The 14,038-nt window shown below is 38.1% G+C and overlaps 1 protein-coding gene across 1 annotated transcript in view; it reads right to left on the bottom strand.

Annotated features, from left to right (window-relative positions):
- Positions 1-576: 576 nt before the first annotated feature.
- The window catches only part of HCN1 (hyperpolarization activated cyclic nucleotide gated potassium channel 1), a 440,279-nt gene continuing 426,817 nt past the window's right edge, over positions 577-14,038 (bottom strand). Inside the window, exons 7-8 of the mRNA XM_055554728.1 lie at positions 5,126-5,290; positions 577-1,596 (exon numbers count right to left, since the gene is read on the bottom strand). Coding sequence (XP_055410703.1) covers positions 728-1,596; positions 5,126-5,290 — 1,034 coding nt within the window. The 3' untranslated portion in view covers positions 577-727. The remainder of the gene's footprint in view (positions 1,597-5,125; positions 5,291-14,038) is intronic.

Raw genomic sequence — 14,038 nt, 5'->3', positions numbered from 1 at the left:
AGCTAACATTGATTGAGTCTTGGTAAAAGTCTGATAACGCTTGAAGAGAAATATCCCTTCAGCTTTCTAAAAGATCAATGAACATGTTTGAGGTTAGAGATAGTCACATCTCTATGACTACGGAGATCATAGCCAATGCTAGTCTCCTACCATGGCCAAGCATATGGTGTGTTCTTTAACCTAATTCAAAATTCAAAGCACCAAAATACAATTTAGATTTAGAAAATGGGATCTTCTATTTAATCCTCCGTAATTAATGATTAACAATTTAGATGCAGAGACACAGCTAATGAGAACAGTTTTGATTGGTGCTATTCAGCTCACTTGAGTTGCCTTTTTAAAATCAGAGTTTTGTTTCCACAGAATCCAAGAACTCTTCATAAAATAGAGAAATACATATATCAAAGGAATTAAGTAAAAGTAGGTTAAAAATAAATAATCTTACAACAACATTTGAAATCCTTTAATGATTTAAAGAAAGGAAGACATATAACACTGAATGCTAAACAAGTCTTTTGAACTTCTCTTGAGATTTTCAGATATAGATTTAATAGCATATTTTTATATATATATATATATATTTTACATTTTGCATGTAGGCCAGAGCTGTCTAAAATATCTCTTCATAGTAGGCTAGAGGGATCTATCAGGAGATAGAATAAAATCAAATCTGAGAAGCGCCTCAGTTCGTTAGAGTATTTCTTTCTGCTTTGACAATCAGCAGGGATCATAAATTTGAAGCAAATCGTGGCTTTTCCGCCTCTGGGTCTGTAGTTAAGACTGAGGGCGCCTCCCTCGGATGAGCGGCTGCTGGTGGAGGGGGGGCCGGGGGGACTCCTCGGTTGGGGGGGATGGCTCCCGACGACATCTGTCGGAACAGGGTGACTCGCTGGGGGACGGTGCCCCTGCCCCCTGCCTGCAGGCCCGAGCCGTGGACCGTGGTCACGGGTTGAGGGATGGAGGCCAGGGACTCGCCCACAGTGGGATGCGGTCTGGAGATCAGGGTGGAGACCTCGTGGGGCAGCGAGGGCTGCGAGGCCGAGAGGGGCCTGACTTCTCGGGTCAGGCTGGTGTTGTGAAGCGCCTGCGTGCTCTTGTGCACTTCGTTTTTCGGTGTGGAGCTGCCGGGGGTCTGTGGAGGTTGGGGTGGCTGTTGGGGCTGCGGTGGCTGCTGAACCTGCTGCTGCTGAATGAGGGACAACTGGGAAGCCGTGGGGGAGGCATAGTGGAAAGTTCGAGTGGCTAGCGGGCTCTGTACAGGAGGGCTGCAGACAGCGGTGGTGTAGGAGCAGGGTGAGAGGATGGCTGACGGCTGGGGGGTCTGGGTGCTGGGGCTGGGGGAGTGCAGGTTGCTATGAGACAGACTGGTGGCTGTGTACACTGGCGGCGACTGTGTCCTCAGGCGAGAGGTCGGGGTAGTAGTTGAAGAGGTGGAATTCAGGGCTGTCATTTGAGGGTAATTGAGGGGAGGGATTGCCTGCACCATTTCCCTGTCGTGTTTCACAATCTGCTTCAGGATCTCGTTCTCCTGATTGTTGAAAACACCCGTGTTCAGATCCTTCTGGAACTTTTGCAGGAGAATTGAATTTTTCTTCCCTGTCAGCGAAAGGAAGATAGGCACTTAGAAAGTCTACAAATGACTGATGACAACTCCAAGCACCAGTGGCAACTGCAAACAGGACGATGGCAGTGTTTCATTGAAGAAGCTTAAAAGTTGAGCACTTACCTTTAGACACCAAATAGAAACGTGCCTCCTGCCTCTCATGCTTCCTGTATCTTTCTGGTAAGTCTTACCTTCCACAGGAGTCAAGTTGAAAAGTCTATAATATGGCAAAAGCCATCTTACTGAAGAAATGGAGAAATGAAGAAATAGCCTGAGGGCTACCCTGAGAGAAAACAGGGCATTTGGAACAGGATGGGTCTGACAGCAAGATTTCAGTTTCAAGTTCCTTTTTCAAGCAAGGTCAATGGAAAACATACTATGTGACAAGCACTCTGCCCAAGGCTTTTGTTGTTCTCCAGTTGCCAAGTCCTGTCTGACTCTTTGTGACCCTGTGGAGTGCAGCACGCCAGGCTTCCCTGTCTTTAGGCAGATTTTTTTAAATTTAATCCTCAACTCTTTGAAGTAGGTGTGCTTATAATTCTACTTCACCTAAAAGGAGACTGGAACATAGAAAGGTTAAGACCAATGCCCAACAAAACATGGTTAATAAGTGACAGAGCTGGGCAAGGAAACCAGTAGATCTGACAACAGATTGTCTACAGACTATGAAGCAGCAGCATCTGTGTCATGTGAGTGTTTGCTGGAAATGAAGTCTCCTGGGTCTCACCCACTTGTTGCACCAGGTGCTGCCTTTTACTCTGATGTTTGGGGGACTATTACATGCATGTCTGAGAAAGAAAGGCCTTTGCTTTTGACCAGTGCCCTATACCAGTGATTCTCTGTTCTATCTGTGTATTTATCTCATTGCTGGAATGATAAGAGTTACTGATTTCCAGCTGCACCCTAACAACTAAATGAGAATAGCCAGACAAGGGTCCAGATTTTGGTATTTTATAATCAGATTTTGTCAGAGGATTCTTATGTGCAGCCAGATAGAGAACTTTTTCATAATCTTTCCTCTTCTGAGAGGTTGTTGTGAGGATCAAGGGGCACCGATGTATGGCAAGTGCTTAGCTCCTTCTAGAACCTCAATAAGCACTGTCTCTTCTTGCTATTGTCTTTGGTTTGCATTAATAAGACATTCTTTGGAAAAATAACAATTAGCATCAATTGTAGGGTGATGAAAAGGGGGAAAAATAGTGATTTTTTAAATGACATCAATAAAATAATACCTTTGTAAATATGGTAACTGAAAAGTAAATCAATTTGCCATATCACTAAATAAAGTATCACATCTAAACTAACAAGGAATATATTTGAATAGAAATGTGGTTATATTTTACTTGGCTGCTGGGAAAGGCAGTCATTTAAAATGACTGTCAATATGAACAGTTGCTTCTCTTTTTACAGAATTGTCCTAATTTCCCAAAGAACAAAGACTTCTATATTAGTAGAAAATATAAATTCTTACTTAGCATATTCCCTTTATCTACAGTAGATGCATTTATAAGCAATGACCCCAAAACTGAGAAGGATACTTTTTTGTGGTCATGTGAATAGTCAACATTTCATAATCTGAGTATCTGGGCCCTTGTGGAAAAATAGTATAACTTTTAATGCACTGTTGGAATTTTGTGAAGATTAAAAATGCAAATACTGCTGCTCACTTGCAATTTTATTGCCTGTATTATGGAATGAAAATAATTTCATGCAAATTTTTCTTATAAAAATTAATTGTAGTAAATTATATGAGAGAGATGCTCTATCAGAGTAACAGAAAGTCTCTGTTGAGATACCTTGATTTTGATGCTTTTCAAAATATGGCTAGTTGGCTTAGGAAAAAACTTGTATGTTCAGAAATTAGTCTCTGGTTCTACCATGAACACTCACGTACCACAAAGAGGGAAGTTATTTTCAAATTAAGTAAAGATGCTTTCAGGAATACTCATGTCTTTCATGGGCACTGTCTCCTGGACACTCCGTCCTGTTACAGCCTCTAAGTTATCAATAAGGTTTTTAATATGTGTGTTGTGTCTAGTGTGCATGTGTGCTCAGTCATGTCTGACTCCTTCCAACCCCATGGACTGTAGCCCTCCTGGCTCCTCTGTCCATGGGACTTCCCTGACAAGAATACTGGAGTGGGTTGCCATTTCCTTCTCCTGGGGATCTTCCTGACCCAGGGATTGAATCCACATCTCTTGTGTCTCCTGAATTGGCGGGTGGATTCTATTACTCATTATTATTGTACCACCTGGGAAGCCTTCTTGTGTCCATAATGGTAATGTCCAAATACTACCTTTACTTCTCCTAACCAAATTTCAGATCCTTATGCAGTCTTCTGTCCTACTAATATAGAGGAAAAGAAAGATGTAAAGTGCAGAAGAAAAGCTAACATAACTGTAACATCAATCAAAAGTCCTTACCTTTCATAAGAATGAAGCAGTTGAAGTACCTCTTTGTTTACTTTTCAGTGATCCCAACCCCATCTCCTTTGAGTTCATTGATTCCTTCATCCCTCCCTAACTCTCTTCAACAATATTCATTGTGTACTAGGTACTGTGAATGTAATAGTGAATTAGACATGATCTCTTCATTCATAAAGCTTAGCATCTCTAGAGCAATTTAAATAATAAAAGCTGTACTGTGATGGAGGAACATCCCAGGGGTATGGGAGAACATATCCAGGGTGCTCATACTATTAAGGAGGAGTGGAAGGTCATAGGCTTCTACAGGGAAATGATGTTTAAATTGAAATATGAAGGCTAGTAGAGTTAAGCTGGGAAAGGGAGCAGAGAAGGGTCTGGTGGGGGAGGAGAATTTGGGTGTGGAAAATGAATGCATACCGCCTTCTGACGTCAGAATGTTCCAGCATATCTTGGGAAGTTAACAGCAAGCCAATCTGATCTAATTTTACAATGGCAATTATTCAAATGTTTAAACTAGTGTAACTAGTAAGGCCTTATATATCAATATTTTAATTTGAGAGCAGAAAAGATTTTAAAATAAGTTGATGTTTGCAAAATAAAGCATCTATGTGGGCATTTCTATTAAGGCTTTTTCTGCTTGAGTCTGTATTACAAACATTAAAGTTTCTACTGTGACCAGTAAAATGCACAATTCTTTTCAGTTCTTAATATAAGAATAAATGTAAGGTTGATCCTTAAAATTAAAAAAAAAACTTGTGATAAAATATAGTTTGTAATGTAGACTCATACTATTGTATTTTTAGTTCTATTTTAATGCCATCTAGAATTTGTAATCATTGTTTTTACCTTTTGGTATCACTGAGGAAATCAGACTGTGAAGCTAGTAAAAACAGAGATGAATAAACAAACCTAGAATACTTAGAAGAGAAAGTTAGTGCCCGTCAGATCTTTCTAGAAATATGGCTACAGCTAATTGCTGTTTCTATGCTAGTTAATAAGCAATCTGTAAACTAGCATTTGGGACTTATGACTGCAAATATATACTCAATCACTAGATTAAAAGTGAATTCTAAGTAAAGAAGAAAATAAACAGTACCTATCCTATCTAATCGGTCAATGGCAACCGTCTCAAAGGCTCTTCTCATCATTGGATATTCCTCCAGGACCTCATTGAAATTGTCCACAGAAAGCGAGTAAAGACGACAATATGTATCAGCTCGCACACTGGCGGTGCGCCGTCCCTTGGTCAGCAAGCAAATCTCTATAAAAACAAAGAAGAAAGATATGTTAGGTAATTTTCTTGAAAAAAAAGGTTTCATGGTTTGAGAAACCAATGATTAGCCACATTTTATATTTTATCAGAAAATCCCTTTTGATAATTAAAAGTACCCAATTGATAATACTTAATCTTAAAATATTCTTTTTTTTAAACAATTGAGAAAAGCTGAAACAAATTTATCTCCCCCAGCTGTCATTTCAATTCCCCTCAAATAACAAAAAGTTGCAGAAAAAAGAATAATAAATATAAAATGGAGTTGAAAACAGGAAGAGACCATGCTCAGATAAAAGTTTTTTATGAATTTTGGAAGGCAGAGAGGAGATGGTATCTTATAGACAGAAACCAAGTGCTCAAAGTGTTAGCTGCTCAGTCGTGTCTGACCCTTTGCAACCCCATGGACTGTAGCCCTCCAGGCTCCTCTGTCTATGGAATTCTCCAGGCAAGAATACTTGAGTGGGTTGCCATTCCCTTCTCCAGGGGATCTTCCCAACCCAGGGTTTGAACCTGGGTCTCCTACATTGCAGGCAGATTCTTTACCATCTGAGCCACCAGGGAAGTGAGCATCAAATCATTGGCTTAGAAAGTCCTATGATCAAGCAAAGTTGGATCACAGGGTCAGATGTATGCATTATAGGAATGCTTTAAGTAGTTCATATATTCCAAATAAGATCAGTATAAAAATTACGTTCCAAATGCATAGAAGAATTTTTCATTTATGTAATTTCTAAGGAATATCCTTTGTTGAAATTTTGATTCCCAATATATGGTAAGCAAATATTTGCAAATTTGGGTTTTCATATTAGGTAAAATCAATGATAAAAGTGATGATTTTCTATTTCATTTTCCAAAATTTATTTATTAAAATCCAGTAGATTTTACTTCTCTAAAAAATTTAAAGTAATAGAAAAACATTGCTTCAAAATAACGTATTAGAAAAAAAAGGAATGGAAGTATTTCTGAAATACACACTCCCAACAAAGGAAAATATAGCAAAATCATTATTGCAAAGGGCCTAAATTCACACTCCTCTGAACTTATTTAAAGAATTTCAGTTCATGTTGATAAACATCATAAGTAAATTATGTGGTAGGCATTATGTCCTTGATGTTAGAATTGGAAGCATTAATCAAACAATATCTTCTTTTGTGTTAATTATATGCTGGTAATAAAAAGAAAAAATTCATTTTAGTTAAGAATTCATTTAAACTCAATCTGGTAAGAATAATAATATGCAGGCACTGTGGGAGTACTAAAGATGTGCATCTGAACCAATCTGGCAATTGAAAAGATTTTAGGAAATGCCACCTAAGCCACCAGTTGCACTGTTCTTGTTCATACTGGTAGATGTTTCAAATTTAATAAACAATATTGTGGTGTGGCCAAGGTGGCAAAAGAGGAAGTCACTGAAGTCACCTCCTCCTTCAGGCACACCAAAATTACAACTGCTTACAGAGCAATTATTGATGTGAATGACCGGAAGACCAGCAGGAAAGATCTTCTACAACTAAAGATATAAAGAAGGAATTAGAGCAAGATGGGTAGAAGAGGCAGACACGCTGTACAGTTAAGTCCCATAACCCTGGGTAAATGACCCACAAACACGATAATCAAAATGGCAGAGATTCTTTTAAGGAGAGGGGAGCCTGAACCTGATGATAAGCTCCGTAGCCTGTGAGTCCTGAAATAGATCCCCGGAAAGTCTAGCTTTTTTAAGGCCAGTGGAACTTACATTCTGGAGAGTGGGGGTGCTGTGGGAAACAGACTCTACTCTTTAAGAGTATCTGCAAAACCTCATACCCACCAACATTCAAAAAGCAGTAATTTGAAGGATCCGGGGTCAAACCTACTAGCTCATCTTGTAGAGTCTCCTGGATTGGCAGGAGGCAAGTGGGACATACCCTGAGTACACAGATACTGGTGGCATCCATTTTTGAGAGCTCATTATACCCTAAGGTCACTGGTGCTGGCAAGCACCACTTTGGAATCCTCCTTCTATCTTATTAACACTAGAACCCAGCCCCATCCACTAACTGGTCAGCACTAACCCTGGGACTCTCTGGGCCATGCAGCCAGCCATTCTGGGATCACTCAAACCTAGACAAAGCAGCAGCCAGCAACCTCTACAGTAGCAGGAGTCAAAGGTACATTAGATGATACAGAGGCCTGAATCAGCAAACTGGAAAAAAGAGTAGTAAAAAATCACCCAGTCTGAACAGAAAAAAAAAGAAAAAAAAAAGTTTTTTTTTTTAAAGTATAGTTTAAAAGAACTTTGGGACATCATTAAGCTTATTAACATTTGAATTATTAGAATCCTAGAAGGAAAAGAGAGGAAAAGGGGGCAGAGAACACATTTGAAGAAATAATAGCTGAAAAATTCCCTAACTTGGGAAAGGAAATAGACAGTCCAGGTCCAGGAAGCACAGAGAGTCCCAGGGATGATCAACCCAAGGGGGACCACCCTAAGACACATTATAATTAAAAAGGCAAAAATTAAAGATACAGAGAGAAGATTAAAAGCAGCAAACTAAAAGCAACTACTTACACACAAGGGAACTCCCATAAGATCATTAGATGAGTTTTTAGCAAAACCTTTGCAGGGCAGAAGGGAGTGACACATATATTTAAAGTGATGAAAGTAAGAAACCTACAACCAAGAATACTCCACCCAGCAAAGCTATCATTCAAATTAGAAAGAGAAATAGATATTTCTACAAACAAGAAAAAGCTGAAAGAGTTCAGCACCACAAACCAGTTTTACAAGAAATGTTAAAGGGACTTCTCTAAGTGAAAAAGAAAAGGACAGAAAGATAAATATGAAAGCTATGAAAGAAAAAAATCTCATTCATAAAGGCAAATATACAATAAAGATAGTAGATCAACCAAACATAAATCTAGTAGAAATGTTAAAAGAATTGTGCATTTAGAAATAACATAGTGTTGTAAGTTTATTGTACTTCAATTATTAAAAAAATATGTAGACATGGAAGAAATGCTTCAACATGCTAATGGTAGTTATTTCTGGAGGATGGGGTTTCTAGGTGATTGTTCTTTTTTACGCCATGCTTTTATGTAGTTCTATGTGTCTGCAATGAACATTCCTTACTTGTAAAATTAGAAAGAAGTAAATGTGATTAAAATTGAAAAAAATAATATTGTGAACTGTTCACATTTGTGTGCATGTTTGTGTGTGTGTACCTTTGGTGTGTGTAGGAAGACAGATCTCTACTGGTCAATGTTTAAGTGTAAAGTATATTATTATATCATTGAATCTAGGCTTTTCTAATCTAAAAAATGTAATAAAAGTATTTTAAACCCTATCTTAAAATTAAATTCCTGTGTCACTATAGTGCTAGTGTTATATACAACTTAGTATTGCTAAATTATGTCAAACAAACTGATTAGAAATATTTTTATTGCCATGTGTTGCTTTCCAATCTGTATTGTCATATGGAATGATTATAAGCCTCATGGAAAATGACTCAATGACACATAACAAAGACCTTAAAGTGTATCCATGCTTTAACCAGAAATTTCACTTGACAATCTAGCCTAAGGAAATAATCTGTAATCAGAACACTGATATGGTGATATACACTATGCATTTATGAATGCATATGAAAATATGGAATCGCCTTAAATAAATCAAGAATCAGAATCAACAATGTAGTAGTTATTAAAAGTAAAGCAAGTCTTAGTTAATAATTGAATGGTCATGAAAGCTGAAGTGAGAAAATTAGGATACAACTTTGTAATTATAGCATGATAAAAATGATCACATACAGTGTGAGTAATAAAATCTACCAATGACAATAAAATCTTCCAATATGCACTGCTCTCGTTGGAAAGTATTCTTTTATGTATATATACTGTTTATATTTTTTCTTTTTTTGACTTTCCTTTATCTAAATTGGTTCTTTTTAATTTATTTTTTTATTGAAGGATAATTGCTTTACAGAATTTTGTTGTTTTCTGTCAAATCTCAACATGAATCAGCCATAGGTATACATATATCCCCTCCCTTTTGAAACTCCCTCCCATCTCCCTCCCCATCCCACCCTTCTAGGTTGAAATAACTTTTATTTTTTAAATGTTATTTATAAATTAATATCAAAGTGCACAGAACAGAAAAAGAAAACAAGATAGGAAGGAATAGAAACAAACCTAATAATGGTGAATTACTAGTGTGGAGATTTCCTCATTTTTACCTTTCATTATTTTTAATGTATTTTTATTTTGGCACTTACATTTTTAATTTACAAATGCTTTTCATTTTCCTGTGTTTGTGGCTTTTTCATTATATCTTCCTCTTTTGTTGGGGATGTAATATCATCTATCTTCTGGTAGTTGTTAAGAGTTCTAGTTTTGAATGATGGATATATGCTACAATATTGATGAACCTCAGAATATTTCACAAACATAATGAAAAAAGCAAGACATGACAGTCCACATAGTGCATGCTACCACTGATATAAATAGCAAATCTATTCGGATATATAACAGATTAATCCTGGAGAAGGAAAGGTCAATTCACTCCAGTATTCTTGTCTAGAGAATTCCACGGACAGAGGAGCCTGGAGGGCTACAGTACATGGGGTCGCAAGAGTCCGATAGGACTTAAGCGACTAAATCAACAGATTAATGGTTGCTTGAGGAAGTGGGTGGAAAAGGAGATTAACAGTAAGTGGAAAGGAAGAACCTTATGGGGATGATAAAAACCTGAACCTGTTTGGTTTGCAGTGTTGGCTTCATACTTTGGGAAATTTATAAAAAGATTGAATTGTTTAAGTGACTGAATTATATATGTAAAACAGGCTGCAATAACAATGTAAAAGAAAAAAATTCAAGAAGTTTTAAAATATATTTTATTATATTATATTATATTTAATTTCTGTTCTGTTTTCTGAATTCTTTCTTCTTACTCTAGAATCATTATTTCTGTCTCTGTGTTTAGATTTTCCCCTTGTAATATATTGAATGTTTTTTTCAAGGAACCTATTGATGTCCATTTCTACTTGAGGATGAAAACTCCAGTGATGTGGCAGAATAGGTGAATTTGGAGTTTTTCTTTAACGGTGAAGTTTATTCTCATATTTCCCTAAATGTTAGAATGAGGAAGGCTGTACTCCAAGGTTACCCATATCTCACTTACTTGTTCTAGTTCTCTGTTTTGTACAATTGCTTTAGAGAAGAACCACTGGCTTTTTTCTCCCCTCAGGAAAAGAAATGCTTGGTTACAGGCTGTTCTGCAATGTGGAGGGAGGGACAGAGAGTCTATTGTAATGTACACAGACCTTCCATAAATCACTGTTGTGTCCTTCAATTTTCAGGTAGCCCTCTGACATCATACTCTTTCTTAGTAGCAGCTTTTCTAGTGTTCTGCCAGGAGCTTTGCTCTCTCTTTGGTCACAGCTCTGAGCTTATATATTCCAAGCTCCCTCTACTTTTCCTTCAAGTTTCATCAGTAACCACCAGCATAATTAGAAAAAAAAATGTCCTGAACATCAGAAATTTATTTCTCCATAGTTCTCAAGGCTGGAGGTCCTGAATCAGAGTGACTGTATGGCTGAGTTCTGGTGAGAGCGCTCTTCCTGGCTGGCAGATGGCCACGTTCATATTGTGTCCTCACATGGCAGAGATGCGGAGAGCACCCATCTTTTCCTTGATGAATATGCTCATCAATCCCATCAGGAAGATACCACGCCTATCACCTCAACAAATACTTAGTGTGCTCAGTCATGTCTGTCTCTTTGCGACCCCATGAACTACAGCCCACCAGGCTCCTCTCTCCATGGGATTTCCCACGCAAGAATACTGGAGTGGGTTGCCATTTCCTTTTCCAGGGGATTTTCCTGACCCAGGGATCAAAACTCGTGTCTCTGGAGTCTCCTGCAATGGCAGGCAGATTCTTTTCCACTGAACCACCTGAGAAGCCCCCTATCACCTCATCTAACTCTCATTATGTAAGTTTCCACTTCCAAATTCCATCTCATTGCAGGGTAGAGGCTCAACTTATTGAATTTGGATTTGGTTGGATGCATGGACACTGAGTTCGTAATATCATTTCTCTTGTCTTGAAATACAATTTACATCCTTATTGTTCTTAAAAAAAAAAAAAAAACCCAAACCAGAAATCCAGCTTTATTGAGGTATAATTGATATGCAAAAAAACTGCACATATTTAATGCATACGGTGTGATGAGTTTGGACATCTACATGTACCTCTGAAAACTTCAGCATACCCTCTCACTTCCAAGTTTTCTCAATTGCATGTTACAGAATACCTGAATTACACTGGTTTACCAATAAAATATCTTAATTATATTACAAAGCAAAAATCTGGGAGTAGGCGGGGCTAGTGCTAAGTTAGCATCTCAGGGATGCCAACACACTGTGCAACATGACTTTGTTTTTTGGTTGACTTCTCACGATCACAAGCTGAAAGCAGCAGTTTACATCTTCACATAAACCGTGTCCGTACAGGGAAAGACTTCCTTCCCACATTTGTTTCTTTTAATTACTACTGTTAATTTGGTTTCTAGAAAGGGACATATAAAGACTTGGTAACATCTTAAGTAAGAAACGGATTTTTATTTACTTTTCTGTATGCTGAAAAATTATTTGAACACTTTTTACAATGAGTATATATTTCTGTATTTTGTATTTAAAAATACATATAAAGATTAGAAAAAATATAGCTACTCAATACTTATACTCATTTTGGAGATACAGTAAAAATAGTTTTACTTCAGCATAGATATAAATGTATTCATGATTTCTCTAAATTATTCTCTAATGATTGTTGGCCTCTATCATCTGGAGTTTTCATATAATGAATGTATAATATATGTAGTTAAATGAAGCAAAGGGACATGCATTATACGGTAAAGGTCCCCATTACTTACTGATGAATCAGTTAAACACTGCCTTTGGTAAGAAAAGAAATCTTAATGGAGGATGCTTTTTAAATAAAAATAAATACATGTGTTATGAGACCCTACCCTTTTTATGATGATGTTCAGTCTTTTTCCCTGATAGCTCAGTTGGTAAAGAATCTGCCTGCAATGCAGGAGACCCCAGTTTGATTCCTGGATCGGGAAGACCCCCTGGAGAAGGATAGGCTTCCCATTCCAGTATTCTTAAGCTTCCCTTGTGGCTCAGCTGGTAAAGAATCCACCTGCAATGTGGGAGACCTGGGTTTGATCCCTGCGTTGGGAAGATCCCGGGAGAAGGGAAAGGGTACTCATTCCAGTATTCTGGCCTGGAGAACTTCATGGACTACAGTTCATGGGGGTCACAAAGAGTTGGACATGACTGAGTGACTTTCCCTTTTCAGTCTCTTTTAACCCTAAAAGCTCCTATATTGCTATCTCGGTAAAACTTCAGAGATGTCCAGCAAATCTTACTTCTTTAGTTCCATCAGTTCAGTTCAGCCTCTCAGTTGTGTCTGACTTTTTGCGACCCCATGAACCACAGCACACCAGGCCTCCCTATCCATCACCAAATCCCAGAGTTTACTCAAACTCATGTCCATTGAGTTGGTGATGCCATCCAACCGTCTCATCCTCTGTCAAACCCTTCTCCTCCCACCTTCAATCTTTCCCAGCATCAGGGTCTTTTCAAATGAGTCAGTTCTCCTCATCAGGTGGCCAAAGTATTGGATTTTAAGCTTCAGCATCAGTCCTTCCAATGAACACCCAGGACTGATTTCCTTTAGGATGGACTGGTTGGATCTCCTTGCAGTCCAAGGGATTCTCAAGAGTCTTCTCCAACACCACAGTTCAAAAGCATCAATTCTTCAGTGCTCAGATTTCTTTACAGTCCAACTCTCACATCCATACATGACCACTGGAAAAACCATAGCCTTGACTAGATGGACCTTTGTTGGCAAAGTAATATCTCTGCTTTTGAATATGCTATCTAGGTTGGTCATAACTTTCCTTCCAAGGAGCAAGCGTCTTTTAATTTCATGGCTGCAGTCACCATCTGCAGTGACAAAAATAAATTGTGTCACTGTTCCCTTTGTTTCCCCATCTATTTGCCATGAAGTGATGGGACCAGATGCTATGATCTTAGTTTTCTGAATGTTGAGTTTTAAGCCAACTTTTTTACTATCCTCTTTTACTTTCATCAAGAGGCTCTTAAGTTCTTCACTTTCTGCCATAAAGGTGGTGTCACCTGCATATCTGAGGTTGATATTTCTCCCAGCAATCTTGATTCCAGCTTGTGCTTCCTCCAGCCCAGCGTTTCTCATGATGTACTCTGCATATAAGTTAAATAAGCAGGGTGACAATATACAGTCTTGACATACTTCTTTCCTGATTTGGAACCAGTCTGTTGTTCAATGTCCAATTCTAACTGTTGCTTCTTGACCTGCATACACATTTCTCAGGAGGCAGGTCAGGTGGCCTGGTGTTCCCATCTCTTTAAGAATTTTCCACAGTTTGTTGTGATCCACACAGTCAAAAGCTTTGGCATAGTCAATAAAGCAGAAATAGATGTTTTTCCAGAACTCTCTTGCTTTTTCGATGATCTAACAGATGTTGGCAATTTGATCTCTGGTTCCTCTTACTTCTTAATTAAATTTTATTGAAAATAAATGCAATTATGTAATTCTTTATCTTTTGTAAATTTTGAATCAAAAGTGATTTTTCAGTTTGGTCGATTTCTTGCCAACTCATGAAGCAGAGTGCTTTCTTGGTGATTATTTGCAGCAGTGAGGGTCACCTGCTG

Source organism: Bubalus kerabau, chromosome 18 (assembly GCF_029407905.1).
Source record: "Bubalus kerabau isolate K-KA32 ecotype Philippines breed swamp buffalo chromosome 18, PCC_UOA_SB_1v2, whole genome shotgun sequence".
NCBI classification, from domain to species: domain Eukaryota; kingdom Metazoa; phylum Chordata; class Mammalia; order Artiodactyla; family Bovidae; genus Bubalus; species Bubalus kerabau.
This window is presented reverse-complemented; position numbering and strand designations above follow the sequence as displayed.